This window comes from Myxocyprinus asiaticus, chromosome 28 (assembly GCF_019703515.2).
Source record: "Myxocyprinus asiaticus isolate MX2 ecotype Aquarium Trade chromosome 28, UBuf_Myxa_2, whole genome shotgun sequence".
In the NCBI taxonomy this organism is placed as follows: Eukaryota; Metazoa; Chordata; class Actinopteri; order Cypriniformes; family Catostomidae; genus Myxocyprinus; species Myxocyprinus asiaticus.
The window spans coordinates 7364919-7382047 of NC_059371.1; the positions used below are offsets into that span (position 1 = coordinate 7364919).

Here is a 17129-nt window from a genome sequence, read left to right on the forward strand (position 1 = left end):
CCTTTAAGCCATTCTTCTTTACTCAATTATACTTTACAAAAGTGAAGATTTATGTGCACTAAGAAGTACTGAGTAGAATCCAATGTGCCATATGGCTAACCTAGAGTCCAGTCATAATTTCCCTTATACTGTATAATATGTGATATAACCCAATTTAAATATTAAAATAAAAGCAATGATACTTTAATCACAGATGAGTTAAGTTTACTTGTAACTAGTTAGCGTTACTTTAAAAAATTAAGTTCAGTTAACTTGAGCCAAATAAGTACTGTATGTTTACTTAAAAAAAGCATGCAAACCGATTGCCTTAAAAAAATATATAAGGTCAGCTAATTAGATTTTACAGTATAAATGAAAACTCAATTGATACAGGTGTAGTAAACAGACTGTGGCAGAGGTTTCTCGGGTTCTTATGCTCGAATAAATAAAATTATTAATAATTGAATGTAAAAACACAAATAACGAAAATGCTGTGTTGTAAGCATGAGCTACAGTGTGTATGCATGCTTTACAGTATGTAAGAAGTTAATCTTTTTTCAGAAAATCACAAAATCAGAGGGCATAGATACAGCTATATATATATATATATATATATATATATATATATATATATATATATATATATATATATATATTACACATATACTGTAAGAAACTATTTATACACTTACGTTTAGGTGAGACCTTTGTGTCGTTGAGGTTATGTCTTCTTCCGTTGTCCTTCAGGGTTAAAGTCACACAATGTTAATGGTTAACTATAATATTTCTTTATGGCACATCAAACCTGATAACTCAGCTATTACCATCTGCTGTATTACCAATGTGATGTCATACTGTACCTGATTATGGACATTTTATGCATCTATAGATTTTGTTTTATTTTTATTTTTATTTTATATTTGCATTTTAGTCAACAACCATATTCTATGTTTATTGAAATTTTATAAATGAGATGCCAAAGAACAAAAAGATTCTGTGTTCTATTAGCATTAAAAGAAAAAAGTAATACAGAATTAACTTATATTAACTATACATAACTATATATATATATATATATATAAAACTCATACAAATGCTGTAAAATCCATTGTACTAACTAAACTATCACATGAAACCAAAAACACATAACATGAATGACCAGTTCAAGTGAAATGGTTTTACAGAGAAAGACAGATCAAATGATTTTAAATTCTTATAAACGCCTAACAACAAATGTGCAATCATCCAACAGTGGTCCAGAAAAATCCTCATTTATGCAGTTAGCACATACACAATATAGGGTATATGAATCTGCATGTAACATAACTTCTGCATGAATTGAGATCCTATGTCAGTTCACCAGAGTAAAATATGAAGTGAGACGAGACTGAGATTTTTATGGGAAACTGTCTGTCCAGACATGTGTTGACTTGGTATTAAGACAAATGCTTTTAGCAAGATGTGAACGAGTATGTCTTGTATATGCAGGACAAGCTACATGCAGTTTCTTGTACAATGTGAAAGTATGCGATTTACGGTATGTGGTTTTTTCAGGGCATCTTTGCATTTTTATGAAACTTAAAATCGTTTTCTCAGCACACAGGTACAAAACCGCAAACATACTGTACATATCCCTGAATGTTGCTGTTGTTTAGCATGTGTGCCAATGTGTATATGTGTTCAGACGCAACTCTTTTTTTGTGCACTGGTGTTGGTGGAACTGCATGTGCAAGGACGCCTTTCATGGTTGCGCACTGTCTCCGTGTTTACAAAAGTGTCTCCCGCTGAAAGAGTTTAGACGCGCTCTTCCCATGAACATCGATAGGGGATAATGGGGTGGCGGACGCCATTAGATGGGCCCCCGGGCTTCAGCCAGTGTAAGTCCATGCGGTAATGCACCCCTGTTTGCAGCTTTGATATTTTGTTATCTCATGCAATTAATTTATACATTTTAAGTGTGAATTAAGTGTCCAAAAGAGTCTAAACCTTTTCAAGTGTAGATGTTTAGGCATTTTAATGCATTAATGAATCAAACAAAAAGAAGAATGAAAGCACGAGTCACCTAGAGTGTTACAGAAAGTGAAAAATGAAAGTGAGCAAAGCGTGAGTACATCTATGTACATGTCAGTCAAACTCCACTCAAAAGTGTAATCCAAGACTCCTCTGAGGTAGAGTGGATCCCAAATGCAGGATACACTATGTCCTTGAACACGGCACTAAATGTATGAAGATGCTGCTTTCTTCCTCCTTGACCTGTGCTATGGAACGCAGCTGTTCCTCCTTCGTAATCCAGGGTCACTCTGACCTTCTTCGGTGGCACAACCCACCCGTCACCTACAACTATATTAGCCAAATCATGGCACACTGTCAGCTTCGTGTTCTTCCACTGCAACCTCCAGGAGCTGGTGTTATGCCCCAGCCTGCTGTGGTCACCTTTACGTGGGATGCTTTTGTAACACAGTCCCACTGACCACATACATCCAGGCCCTATCTCCACTGCCCACATGTGAACTCCTGTAGAGAAACCCTGGGAGCACATGACCTGAGCAGCGGTGCAGAACCGCTCACCCTGGTCTCCAGCACTGCTTTTCTTCCCTCCAGCACATTGCTTGATTGTTTTGAGATTGCTGGACAGCATAAGGCTGGGATGGGCTGTGTCTGGGTTAAAGGTCAGGTCCAGAGGGTTCATCATGCCATGGAGACACTCCAGTAGAAGGCTCATCTCGGCATGGAAGGTGTCTGTTCGAAGGGTAGAGCGCAGCTTTTTGGCACATGAATGTTCTTGTGTAGGTAGGCTAGGAATGGTGGTGTTAGCAGCCTGGCGGACCCTTGCTTCAACTTTGAGGTAGTGCTGGATAAAGAGAAACTCTGAGGATTCAGAGAGAACCTCACTGGTGCTCTGGTGGGCTGCCTGCAGCAGCTTTTGATAGTCTTCCAAATCACGTAGATTGGCCTGCCAGATTTTGTCGCGCAAATGAAGCTCATCGTCCATTGCAGCACCCATTCGACTCTTTAGAACATCAAATATGAGAAGTGTAAATGCGAGTTACCACATCATGACTGTATGTAATGTTGAGCTAACAACATGATCACACTGGAAAAAAACATGTTGCTTCTAAAAAGTTTGTACACCCCGAAATCAACCCCATTCAGTCAAATATTTGGCCATTTTTGCATCAATTAATGCATGAACACATTTTCCTAATGATAGCGCATTACTCGGGCAACCTCCCGTGGGAACCAGGAAGTAATAGTGTTCACAAACAATGGCGAGCACATTTGGGAAGTTGCATTTTCTATCAAAAACAAACTGAAGGTTTGGTTTGGGGTTGGGGTTTGGGTGAGGGTGTAGAGTTAATAAAATATGCCTTCCTGTTGACTGTATTACATCAATTATAATTAAAAATGCTACTCGCTTTGACGCCACTAAGGAAACTGGAGCTCACAAGTGCCTATACGTTCAACAACACTTCCAGCTTCAGCCACTGGGGGAAGTGGTTTGAATTTTGGTAAAAACAGACCGATTTCAGCAGCAAACCTTTCGACCAACTGTTGCCAAATTCTCAGTATGATCAGTCTGAAGCAATACACATACAGTACAATACACATTGTACTATGATAGTATTATTGTACTTTTCATGCTTACCTTATATGCGCTTATTAGTGTAGTCATATTGTCCAGCAATATGTTTGCCCTGGCCACCAGTTTATCTTCTGTCTTATCAACAGGCCCATCTCTTTCATTTGCATTTTTGAGCAGAGCTTCCGTAATCTGTAACTTATCAGACACAGACTTTCCCAGCCCTTCCATAATTCTCTGCATTTCCTCTTTTGCCACCTCAAATGTCTGTACATCGTGATTCTGGTGAGCCCCTTCCATCAAGCACTCTGAGCAGAGAAACAGTCGCTCTTGTGCACACAGGTATTCCGTTACCTTCCTGTGCACTGGGCATCTCTTCCCATCGTGTTCTATGGGCAGCTCCATCAATATGTGGTCATTAGAAAGGTGCTGTTCCTTATGCCGCTTGAGGTGGCTCGGGCACAACGACATTTCACAGCACATGCAGAATATCACAGCAGATGCCGGATCTTCTAGACACTGGTCACACAGCACTACATGGCCTCCTTTCAGCCCACCACTGGACGTAACTGCCAGGTACCCATCCACGATACCGCTGAGTTTGAAGTTCTTTGGCAGTGTATCAGGGTTGCCGTACTCTTCCCTGCACTCCGGGCAACGTCTTGGGCTCTTGGGGTCTTCTGCACCTGCCACATTTTGTATACAACATAAGCAATAATTATGCCCGCAAGGAAGGGTCACAGGGTTATGGTACAGCTGCAAGCAGATTGGACAACTCAGCTCCAAAGTTAGACGTTCTTCAGGTTTACTTTGAGACATGTCTCTCCAAGTTGTCAGCGAAAGCACTTCTGCATGTACATGTACAATAATGAGGGACATGGTACAGTCAGAACAGTTACAGGTTTATCCTGTTATAAGCCTGCAGCGCAACATTCCAGGTATGGAATGATGTTGCTGAGAAAAGAAAAGTAGTTTGATTGGGCAGTATGAGACTACATTACAATGGCAGCTGGCAAGAGAGAACGAAAACCTATGATGGAATGTTGGATAAATTAAACTCTGCGGGTGCTCAAGCATGTTGATTAGACTTTTTCGAAACTCATGTCCTTGTGGTTCCTGCTCAAAGATGAACATTCATATGATCATTAAAAAACATGGAAACCAGCAGAATAGAATGAAAGCTAATGTGTCATGCATGTCCATGTTTATAGTAAACACAGCTTCCTCAGTGTGGGGGCTGTTTTGTGCCACATCTGAAAACCTTGAGAGTGCTTCATCCTGTTGTGCTAACCAGAAAAGTTTGGGACAAAGGAGATGACTGTTTGAAACTGACATGGTCAAATTGAGTCACGCCATAGCCCCTTTGAGAGAGAATCAAAATCAAATGCTTTTGATGTTCCTGAAATATTTAGAAAGAGATCAATTAAAGAAATCTGATGAGAAACAATAATACTTTAATTTTAATGAAATACTCTTGTATCTCAAAGGCCTAGTGAAGAGGACCTAATACTGCACTGCAAAGTGAGGATTTTGCATTATTTTCTCATAACATACAATGGCCCAAAACGTTTTTGAACACTTAAGCCACACTTAAAAATTTATGAACATCATTGCCTTAAGGCGCGGTTACATTTAACTTTGCACTGCGAAATTCTGTGGGTGAAGAAGGCATGCTAATAAACAGAACATAAAATCAAAGCATGAATCAACAAATGTTTCAAAGTGTAGACCATAACTGCATGACACGTCTACAGCAAGACTCAAGATTGGAGTCTTCACCCTTTTATCAGACCCTAAAAATGCTAAAAAAATAAATATACTCAAATAATAAAAAAAAAAAAAAAAAAAAAAAAAAAAAACATTTCAAATGGGTCAGACTCCCAAAGCTTACTCAGCAGAAGCATATATCAAGTGTAGCATATACAATTTCCCAGAAAACATTGTTGCAAGCTGCCACAATTTGATGTTTAGGAAACCTCCAGGTGTTGCAATCAAAGAAAAACATAACAAAACACTCAGTCTTGTCAGCATTACAATTTCAAGAATGCTAAACTGCTGCAGGGAATCTTTAATCAAAGCCCTTTGGAAATGTTCAGGAACAGAATTTTCATAGCAGCATAGCTACCCTGCCAGTCAACAGTTTGGACACACAAAATCATTCTTTATTAGAATACATGATCACATAGGAATTTGACATTGCTACCGAAAGTTCCAGTACCCTGACACTGACCCCTTTCTGCAGTTAAAGAAAAGTGCCATCTCCCATCAGACACCTTTGCATAATTTCAAACATGTTCAGCATTTCCTGTGGCACCACTGATAGTGCGATGTAAAAGCAACCTTCAAGACATGGGTTCTAGTCCCATGGAAACCAGGTTGTAATTACTTTCACATGATCAATCATGAGTGAGATTCAGAGGTTGCATTTTCCCTTTAAAATTAAATTTGTACTTCACCGACAATTAGATTTAGGGATATGGTTTGATTTAGGGCGTATGGTTATTAAAATATTAATTCCTGTTGACTGTATTGCATTATTTACAAGTAAAAACAACTCGATTTTGTCTCCACTTTTTGGACAGCAGTTCCAGCTTCGGCCACTGGGGGCAGTGGTTCAAATTTCGGTAAGCACAGACCGATTTCAACTGAAGAACTTTCAACCTACTGTCACCGATTTCACAGTGAGATCAGTCTAGAATTATCATAGCAGTATATCTACCCTGCCATTCAACAGTTTGGACACACATACAGGTACTAATTCTTAATTATAATAATATCAAAGTCATCAAAACTATTAAATAACAAAATGGATGTATGAAAATGTAGTAACCATTTTTTTTTTTTTTTTTTTTATTTAAGCATAGACCCTATGCCTAGTTTACAGATAAGAATTTCCCATGTACACTGGACAGTTGTAAGCTGCTTTTCTTTCACTATCCACTCCAATTCATCCATTTAAAAATGTTTAAAATAAAGTTTTAGTTTTATAAACAAATGCATAGGCAGGCTCAGTTTACCTTCTGTGTATGAAATGGTCTTGTACTGGTCTAAATCACAACCCATTGCACTTGTAGTTGCAGGTAAAGTAAAAAGTAAGTTTTAAATAGATTGTGTGTGTGTGTGTGTGTTTGATTTTTTTAGAATATGTATTTGTTTTATTTATTTGTTTTATTTTCATTTTTTAACTACATCTTTTTTTATCTGTTCTTTATCAGCAATTCTACATATTTCTACTGGTAATCATTATGCCACATGAATTGTAATATATTCTTAGCACATTGTACTATGTTTGACTTCACTGAGTTGGTTTGATTTGATTAAACTTTATTGTCCAGAAGGAAATTTGTCTTTGACATACACTGCATCTGTTGTTAGAAAACATAGTACATACACATTTGTCATCCATAATTACACACATAGCAAATCCACACACTTGGAATGCCAATGACAAAACATTGCACAATACCCATCTACAATGTAACTATATCCGGAATATATTTGTACAGAATAAGACTGATATTACAAGTCTCTTACATACTTTTTGCTAGTTTAGCTTTTAAAGCTTTAATGGACAAAGGGACAAAAGAGTTCCTAAAACCATTCAGTCTGCACTTGGGGACTCTAAAGTGTCTGCCTGAGGTTAGGAGCTGGTACTATGGGAGGAGGACATGGGTGGGGTCTGAAATGATCTTCTGGGCCTGTCTGGTGATTATTTCACTGAAGATATCCTGTGTGGTGGGATGTTGCCTGACTCCCATGATTTTCATTGTTCTCAGGGTGAGGCAAGTAATTCTAGATTTCAACTGTACACCAAGGTTGCCAAACCAGGCTGTAATGCCATTGCGAATGATGCTCTCAACTACAGCATAGCAGAAGAGAAGCAAAGCTTTCTGGTTAACACCAAAAGCCCTCAATCTACAGAGAAAGTACAGTCTCTGTTGAACTTTAGAGCAGACAGCATCCTCATAAGAACTCCATGTCAGTTTATTGTCATTGTACGCCCAGATATTTGTAGGAATCAACCTGGGCTATGTTGCAGTTATGGACAACCACTGGTGAGTGGTCACCAAGGCATTTGTAGTCAATTATCATCTCCTCTGTTTTCTTTACATTAAGGTTTAGGAAGTACTTGTCACACCACTGTACACATTTCTGGATCTCATATTTGTATGCAGTTGTATCTATTATGTCTGGCATAAGACCCAGGATAGCCGTGTCATCAGAAAACTTTATCATATATGTGTTGGCTATGCTGCATGTGCATTCATTGGTGTACAGGGTGAATAGGACTGGTGAGCTGACACACCCCTGAGGGGTGCCAGTGCTGATGGTAAGAGTATCTGACAAGGTCCTTGTGACGAGGAGGAGGACGTGGCCGGGCTGTGAGTGTGCTGGCTTAATCAGCGGGAAAGGAGGAAGCAGGAACCGGGTTAACACTTAACAAGACTTTAATAATAACTTAAATCACTGAACTGCCACATAACAACAGGATGACACACACACACACAGCTCCGTGTGTGTCTCTCTCTCTCTCCAGCACTCCCGACAACTCCTCTTATCTCTCTCCCGCTGATTAGGCCACTCAGCACCAAGCACGCACACTCACAGCCCGGCCACGCCCTCCTCCTCATCACAGTCCTGTTCACCTTGACCTGTTGTGTGCAATGGGCCATAAATGAATGGTACCAGTTGATGATGAATGGTTTGACATTCATCTGCTGCAGTGTCTTCAGAAGAACATGAGGTTGCAGAGTTTTAAAAGCTGGACCGAAATCTACAAACAACAGTCTAGCATAGGCCCTAGGATTCTCTAGGTGTTTAATCACTAAGTGGACCAAGCTGTTGATTGCATTATCAGTGCCTCTCTTGTGTGTGTAGGCAAACTGATAAGGATCTAGTTGAGGGCTTACATCAATTTTCAGCTGCCTCACTATGAGCTTCTCCATGCACTTCATTACAACCAAAGTTAGAGAGATGAAATCATTGTTCTCCTGTGGACATGGTTTCTTAGCAACAGGTATGATAATGGCTTTTTTCCACTTTGTTGGTACAGTGTGGAGATCAAGGGACCTCTGAAATATGGGGCGCCTGGCAGGTGTGAGATAATCTGCATAATATGCAACATTGTGATAAACTATGCATTTGATCATGCCCCCTGACACATACTGTATGTAAATACTCTAATTCAAGCTTGTACCACCTGAAAGTAAATAATGCATTTCTTGTGTTCAAAAATGGCTAGATGACTAGATGTAACGCAACGGAATGGAACAGAGTGCAATTAATTTAATTAAGTAGTAATCAGATCATGTAATTAATTATACTTATTTAATAATTAATTGATAGCCTTAGTCTTTTACATGTTAAATTGCCAAATACTGAAAGTTTTGGGATTTCATTTGGATTATGGTTAGTCTATAGTAATTATAATGAGCTTAATTTAAGAACATTAGAACTCTATGGGAGGTCCCAACATGATATAACAAATGTGCATGTGTTTTGTATGTTAAACCCCAGTTATAATAAGTATGGAATTGTAATTGTGGTTTAAACAAGGGTTCAGTATTCAAAGAGGCCAGTTCTTTCCTTAGTGCTTGTTAATGCATCCGTGGGCTGCGCAGGTAATGGGGGACCCTAACCCAGCAATAGCGTCTGCTTTGAAGTGGAAACGCTATTAAATCAACTTATAGGTCCCCCTCCTCCAACAGGAACAAACATGAGCCCCACAGATCAGGCCCTTTCCCCACAACCTACCACACAGCACTGCCTCTTAAATTTAATAAATGAAATAAAGGTGCACAAGACATCTATGCTTCCTGGAACCAGGGGAACAATATTAACAATACCACGTTCTTTCTTAGTAGTTTGCTGCTGTTTTCTTAGGCAATCTTTTCGTTTTTACCTCAGTCACAGAAATGCACAAGTTGTTGTCACTTTCCATTGTACATTTAGCTGAAAAATGGGAGAAAAAAAAATTGCCTGAGGAAGACCTTATGGCATAAACGTTGCAAGCAAGTGTAAGCCAATAAAGTATTTTTGGAGCAATAAATCAGTGTGTGGACACTTAGTATTTTTTTCCTTTTAGCAGATAGCCTGCTTAAATCAAAAGCCACTATAGGTACAAGGTAGTTCCAATGAATGTACAGAATGCTCATCTCAAGCTGTTTATAATGTACCAATTTCATAGCATAGTAATGTATATTCATTTGTTTAGCATGTAACTGTAACGAGGCTGCTGCGGAGCAATGAGGAAAACCAAGAGACGATGACAAGAAGGACCCGAGTGCTAATTTTATTAACAAACGTGAAATCCAAAAACCCAACTATAAACGTGAAACATAAACAAACATGAACTTGACTATAAACTTGACTTGACATAAACAATGACTACGTTACCAAACACACAATACTTGACCAAGGACAATGGAAAACATGAGGGCTTAAATACTTGGACATGGGGGAAAGATATGACAAAGATAACCAATGAACAAACAGAACTCTAAACAAGATAATCAAACAATGAACCAATGAAAACAAGACACATGAACATGGAGGGAAAACAGTACATCACATGACCAGGAACATATGACATGAAACAGGAACTAAACTTTTCAAAATAAAAGACATGAAATACATGAACACACACATTAAACATGACATATCCCCCCACTAGGGGCAGCTCCTGAAGCCCCAAAACATGGACACACACATTAACCTGTTGATGGGCCCCGAGAGGCTCGAGGGGCAGAGCCATAAAAGGTGGGGCTGTGAGAGACTTGAAGGGCGGAGCCATGGAAGGCAGAGCTGTGAGAGACTTGAAGGGTGACACCATGGAACTGGGTACCCAAGGCGGCGCTGGAGGCTCGGAGGAGCAATGTGGAGCTGGGGGATCGGAAGACTGAGGCAGAGCCGGTGGGACTGAGGACCAAGGTGGAGCCGTAAGGAAGGAGGTCCCCGGTGGAGCTGACGGATTGGAGGGACGAGGCATAGCCAGAGGATCGGAGAGCCAAGGTGGAGCCAGGTGACTGACTGACCGAGGAGCTGGAGGGACGAGGGAACCCGGCAAAGCCGACAGGCAGTGGAGCCGAGGGAATGCAGAGCTGAGGCGATGTCGAAGGATCGACAAGCCAAGGTGGAGTCCAGGGCTCAGAGGGTCCAGGCGGGGTCGGAGGGTCGAAAGTTCCCCTTGCCTGATCAGGAGAACTAAGGATGGGCACAAGGGCGGGAACCATCTCCAGGTCTAACAGCTCAGATGTGGCCATGACATGGCATGGCACAGACTCAGGCGTGGCTGTGATGTGGCATGGAGCAGGCTCAGGCATGGCTGAGACATGGCATGGAGCAGTCTCAGGTATGGCTGTGACATGGCATGGAGCAGGCTCAGGCGTGACTGTGACATGGCATGGAGCAGGCTCAGGTGTGGCTGTGACATGGCATGGAGCAGGCTGAGGCATGGCTGTGACATGGCATGGAGCAGGCTCAGGCATTACTGTGACATGGCATGGAGCAGGCTCAGGCGTGGCTGTGACATGGCATGGAGCAGGCTCAGGCGTGGCTGTGACATGGCATGGAGCAGGCTGAGGCGTTGCTGTGACATGGCATGGAGCAGGCTGAGGCATTGCTGTGACATGGCATGGAGCAGGCTGAGGATCCAGGGCAAAAGATGGCGCTAGCTCAGTGACCATGACATGGCATGAAGCAGGCTGAGGATCCGGGGCAAAAGATGGTGCTAGCTCAGCGACCATGACGTGGAACTCTGGCTCGGCGGCCATGACGTGGAACTCTGGCTCGGCGGCCATGACGTGGAACTCTGGCTCGGCGGCCATGACGTGGGACTCTGGCTCGGCGGCCATGACGTGGGACTCTGGCTCGTCGACCAAGATGTGGGACTCTGGCTCGTCGACCATGACGTGGGACTCTGGCTCGGCATCTGCCTCCCCCACAGTGAACGTAGAACCAGTAATCTGCAGGGTAAGGTCGATATACTGAGCCAGGCTGAGAGAACTGCGACCTGCAATTTTATTAACAAACGTGAAATCCAAAAACCTTAAATATAAATGTGAAACATAAACATAAACATGAACTTGACTATAAACTTGGCTTGACATAAACTTGGCTTGACATAAACTTGGCTTGACTTGACTATAAACAATGACTACATTACCAAACACACAATACCTGACCAAGGACAATGGAAAACATGACGGCTTAAATACTTGGACATGGGGGAACACATGACAAAGATAACCAATGAACAAACAGAACTTTAAATAAGATAATCAAACAATGAACCAATGAAAATAAGACACATGAACATGGAGGGAAAACAGTACATCACATGACCAGGAACACATGACATAAGGAACTAAACTTTTCAAAATAAAAGACATGAAATACATGAACACACACATTAAACATTACAGTAACCATCTATGCATTATAACTTCCAAATAAAAGATTAAACATTTATTATTGTAATTATTATATTGCATATTTCTGCATATTATTTTCATGTTCAATAAATTATATTTCATCATTATTAAATCCTCGTTTTGTGTTTTTATATTACAGTCTTGTGTGCAGTGCATATATCTACAATTGTAGTATAACGGTTCACCTGCATTGTCCACTTGGGCTGTAGATTGTAATATAAAAATGTAGTGTCTTGAATTGAACACATATTAGACATTTCATGAGTTTCACTTCTTAAATTGATATGTGTAGTACAATACAAACATTAATGTGCATTGTGTAGTGGATAAAACCCTTGAATATTCATATTAAAATATAATTAAGAGTGTTGTTTATCTTCCTCAAAATAAGTAATATATCGGCTATAAATGTTTAAATGAATAACATATCAACATGAAAATAGCAAGTCCTGACTCCTGATCTCCAGGTAAACATCTCTGAGTCCTCAAACCATGAGATTCATCTGCACAGAAGAGCAGTGCTGAAACACAACTCACGTAAAATGTTCCTCCACAAGTAACTTGCAGTTTTACGCTTCAACCGCTAAAGGGCCAAAAGTTACATAGTGTAGTTTTAACAAAAAATAATAATTTGGGAAATGCAGTTTTTGATTGCAAAATGTGCATTATGCAACAGTTAGTTGTGCTTCTCTGGTTGGACAAGCAATGTTCCAAAAGTATCTGCATATTTAGGCCAGAAACATACTTTAGGTAAACACGCAAATGCAGACGGCAACACTTGGTCAATGCATTGCCAATGGACGGTCCAGCTAAACACTGATGTGAACATAATGGGGGCATTTTTGTTCACAAATCTAAAGATGCCCTTTTGGTTGTCCAGAAAAAGGGGAGAAATTTTAATGATTAAGTTAAAATAGTTAAATAAAACAAATCTTTTCAATTTTTTTTTTTTTTATTATTATATCCCCTTTTCTCCCCAATTCCCACTACTTACTAGGTCCTCGTGGTGGCGCGGTTACTCACCTCAATCCGGGTGGCGGAGGACAAGTCTCAGTTGCCTCCGCTTCTGAGACAATCAATCTGCACATCTTATCATGAGGCTCATTGTGCATGACACTGCGGAGACTGACAGCATGTGGAGGCTCATGCTATTCTCCGCGATCCACGCACAATTTACCACACGCACTGTTGAGAGCGAGAACCACTAATCACGACCACGAGGAGGTTACCCCATGTGACTCTACCCTCCCTAGCAACCGGGCCAATTTGATTGCTTAGGAGACCTGGCTGGAGTCATTCAGCACACCCTGGATTCGAACTCACGACTCCAGGGATGGTAGTCAGCATCAATACTCGCTGAGCTACCCAAGCCCCCAAAGAAAACAAAATTAAAATCTCATCATAATCTCACAATAACAGTAATAAAGTATTATTATGAGATTTTTTGGTAAATCGCGAACTTATTAAAAAAAAATTAAGCTGAGGTGCCTTTAAGAGTGCGCGTTACAGCAGATCGGGGGCGGATTCCAATTGCAAGTGAACCTCCCTATGCCCTATACTCACTCCAAACTGCAGAGACCTTGAAGTGGGTACTCTGAAGGAAACATGGCATTACTGTATGAATGTACCCTTCACTAACAGTCTTGTGGAAGAGCCCTACGAGAAAAGATGAATTTTCTCACTTTCATTTTGAATGAGCTTTCGAGTGGCATCCCCTCCCGCAGGAGCAAAAAATGCCATTTTGAATTCGCCCCGGAGCATCGAATTGCTGTTACCTCAGACGAGTAACAGGTCTGATAAAAAGTCCACTCAATGTATTGTGTTGTAAGTTCATCAAAAGAATAATACTCGATTTATACCGCATTTCCGACATCGCACACCTGAAGTGAGGACAGATTTATTCATTATAATGGGAGCGGTCGCGTCGCTTTCAGCAATAGAAATTCAATACGGCTTTTATAGAATATTGACATAAACTGAAGGAGCTGTCAGGTTCAGCCAAAGCCAGTTTGTTTTTGTTGAAACTAATGAGCCATTAGACTTATTACATTCAGAAAAATACCAATAGACTACCACAGTACCGCAGCTCCCTATATGCATAGTACGCAGTCTGCGTAGGGTGCCAACTCCCTAGGAGGGCACCATCATACCCTAGGGGGCCAGCAGAAACTCCACCGGCCACCCTTACTCGCATGTTATACGTTATTCAAGGACCCTATAGCATTCGTGGAACACAGTCGATCACCTCGCGCTCACACTTTCTCATCGCACCTTCGCACCGTGCACCACGTTACCAGGGTAATGCCATGTCACTGAATGACTGAACATGTTCATATTTCATGATACTGTCATGGTACTCCAAGGTATTTTAAAAAAATATCATGGTTTTACTATAACACATGTCATAAACATGGGGTTATCACAGACCATGTCTGAAAATAAATAAATAAACAAGTGTATTACCTTGGTGCTTTTTCATCCTTCCGCCCCTGTCCCTGCTAAGGTCTATGCACATCACTGTAGCTAAACATGGGGTCTACTTAACATGCATTTTTGCTTTACTGAGGCACTTACAAACCTCAGTACTCAAGGGGGTGATAGCGTTACCTTCAAAAGTCTGTGCCATAAAGCCGGATGTTGTTATTCAGGTAAGTTGTTATAAATATTATATTGCTGATAAACAGCAATATTCTCTTCAAACTGTTGATTCGCCGTGACAGTAGTTGACATGAAAGAGAAAACTCACCACAGAAGTGGAAGGTTTACATTAATGTTCGCTATAGTGCCCCTTGGAGCAATGCTGAGAATGCAACACATACTGTACTTGTGTTGTGTAATGAACTGCGATGTAACACATTTCAGATCGCAACAACTTAATAATACCATCAAGTAAAAATAACAATAAATATATATCATTTCAACAAGTTTGCACTACTTTTAATCATATTTTGTGAGATAATAAAATCTGCATGCAAAAAATTAGAAATTATAATATTAGTAAATTAGAAAAATGATGTTTAAAGTAGATTTAGATGTAGTATAACATGTAACAGCACCCAAGCACAAGCCGGATTGTTTATATGTATGTGTGTGTGTGTGTGTGTGTGTGTGTGTGTGTGTTTGTGTGTGTGTTAGTGTGATCTTAAATTAATCTACTGTTCATCCACTTTAAATTCGAGTTCTTCTTTTACCAGCTGTTATGACCTGTTTATGGCACATTTATAACCATCACCCTCCTTGATGGAAGGTTCAATTGTTGCATTACTTCTGTGAAGAGGGAAACTGGTTTGAGGGAGTTATTGGAAGAATCCTACGGCCATGCAGTTATTTTGGTTCAATAGCATAAGACATGAATGAAAAGAACCCATCTTGAATCGGGCAGAAACCAGATGCCCATGCAGACATTAAAAGATTCTTTGGAGATGCAGCTTCAGAAACAATTTAAGGAAATTCCGCAAGTGCGGAACAAAAGCCCAAAGCTATTTATGCAATATCCATCAGAATTTACAGTTCTGTTTAGATCTTTAGAACTTCATCTGTGCTTTGTGACTTTCGCTATATTTTGTTGGTGCATTTTGTCAACTAATGAAGATCAAGTTTATGATAGATTGGCCCACAGTATATTGGATATTCAGACATTTTGAGCAAAGCTATTAATATTAATGTTTAACTGAATCCAATTTAGGGTTGCTTTATGAGGTTACGGTCAGGGTTAGGATATTTCATGTTATAAAAAAAAAGTTATTTTCGCTTGTGTTTGACATAATTGACAGCAAAGACCGATGGTTCTTGCATGTCACAATACTGATCTGTTCATCACGCACTTGGAATATGGCACAAGAGTCATATGGACAACCTTTATGGTGTTTGTCCTGTTTGGAGCTTGGCAGTATAAATCACTATCCACTTTATGCCTAAGATCCCCTTTTGTTTTATACAGAATGAAGAAAATAATACTGGGTTGGAATTATATAAGGGTGAGTAACGTATGACAGAATTGTTTCTTTTGGATGAATGTTTGCATTAACAACGAAGCCATCTTCATGTCCTCACATATTAGAGGTCAGACTTACATTTCTCATGACCTGGAACTGGATCAGTCTTACCTTACCTTTCCCACCTCCATGTTATGCAGAAGCTCTCCCCCTCCATTGTAGCTGCCTACAGGAAGTGGGTCCTTTGGGGAGGAAATGGCTCCCAGATGTGTGGAGGTGACCCAGAGCTCTGGAGAGAGAGGTGAGCAAAGGTCAGCCTTGAGGGAAGACAAGAAGATGAAGAAGGACAACAGAGAGTCAGCCCACCTTCATCTGAGAAGTGAGAATGGGTTGCTTTCACCCTTGGGGCTAAGAAAACCTTTGTAAAACCTATTTGTAACTTTATTTGAAAACTGAAAAGGGCCAGTTCATCTGGCCAAACTCTGTGTTTTCATGCATTTCTGATGACGATGGTCCACATTAGTCATCGTTTACAAAATCCCTTCAACTAGAACTTCCAGTGTAGCTAAACAGGACATCACTTTTGATGTCAAATCTCCCTAAAACAATGTTTAACATATTTAGATGATTTAGGGAGACCTGATAAGGCACGCCAGAGCGTCAGAGTGTGAGAGGTGTTAGAGTAATTACAACCCAGGTGACGAGCCTTACCACTCTCCCTCTCCCGCAGACAGACAGACATATTACCATGCCCCACATGCCACACCACATTACTATAATGAATTTTACATATGTCCTGGAGGGAGGGAAGATGTGTCTGGCAGTTCACACCACCCTTTGCAGGGCTTTGCGGTTGAGGGCGGTGCTGTTGCCGTACCAGCCAGTGATGCAGCCAGTCAGGATGCTCTCTACAGTGCTGGTATAGAACCGTGTGAGGATGTGGTGGTTCATTCCAAACTTCCTCAGCCATCTCAGGAAGAAGAGGCACTGGTGAGCCTTCTTCACAATGGCCTCAGTGTGGACAGACCATGTGATTTCCTCTGTGATGTGGACACCGAGGAACTTGAAGCTGCTGACTCTCTCCACCGGTGCTCCATTGATGGTGATGGGGCTGTGTTCTCTGTCTTTCCTCCTGAACCACCACAAGCTCCTTGGACTTACTGACGTTGAGGGAGAGGTTGTGCTCCTGACACCAGCGTGTCA

The 17129-nt window shown here is 40.8% G+C and overlaps 2 protein-coding genes across 9 annotated transcripts in view; both read right to left on the minus strand.

The window, feature by feature from the left end:
* The window catches only part of LOC127418920 (uncharacterized), a 46703-nt gene that overhangs the window by 7474 nt on the left and 22100 nt on the right, over positions 1-17129 (minus strand). Inside the window, exons 2-3 of one of the 8 annotated variants that reach the window (XM_051659848.1) lie at positions 16103-16215; positions 672-720 (exon numbers count right to left, since the gene is read on the minus strand). Coding sequence is in view for 6 of the 8 variants with exons in the window: in XM_051659841.1 (XP_051515801.1) it covers positions 10270-11667 (1398 nt within the window). In the remaining 2 variants the exon portion in view is untranslated. Of the gene's footprint in view, positions 1-671; positions 721-8200; positions 16244-17129 lie in introns of those variants that run through there. The other 7 variants (XM_051659849.1, XM_051659844.1, XM_051659845.1 and 4 more) reach the window with 7 other exon arrangements.
* Positions 678-8162, minus strand: LOC127418908 (probable E3 ubiquitin-protein ligase TRIML1). Its single transcript, XM_051659812.1, has 2 exons — positions 3626-8162; positions 678-2989 (listed from the first exon to the last, which is right to left on the minus strand). Exons 1-2 carry the CDS (start codon positions 4436-4438, stop codon positions 2108-2110), a joined length of 1695 nt encoding a protein of 564 aa, XP_051515772.1. The 5' UTR covers positions 4439-8162; the 3' UTR covers positions 678-2107.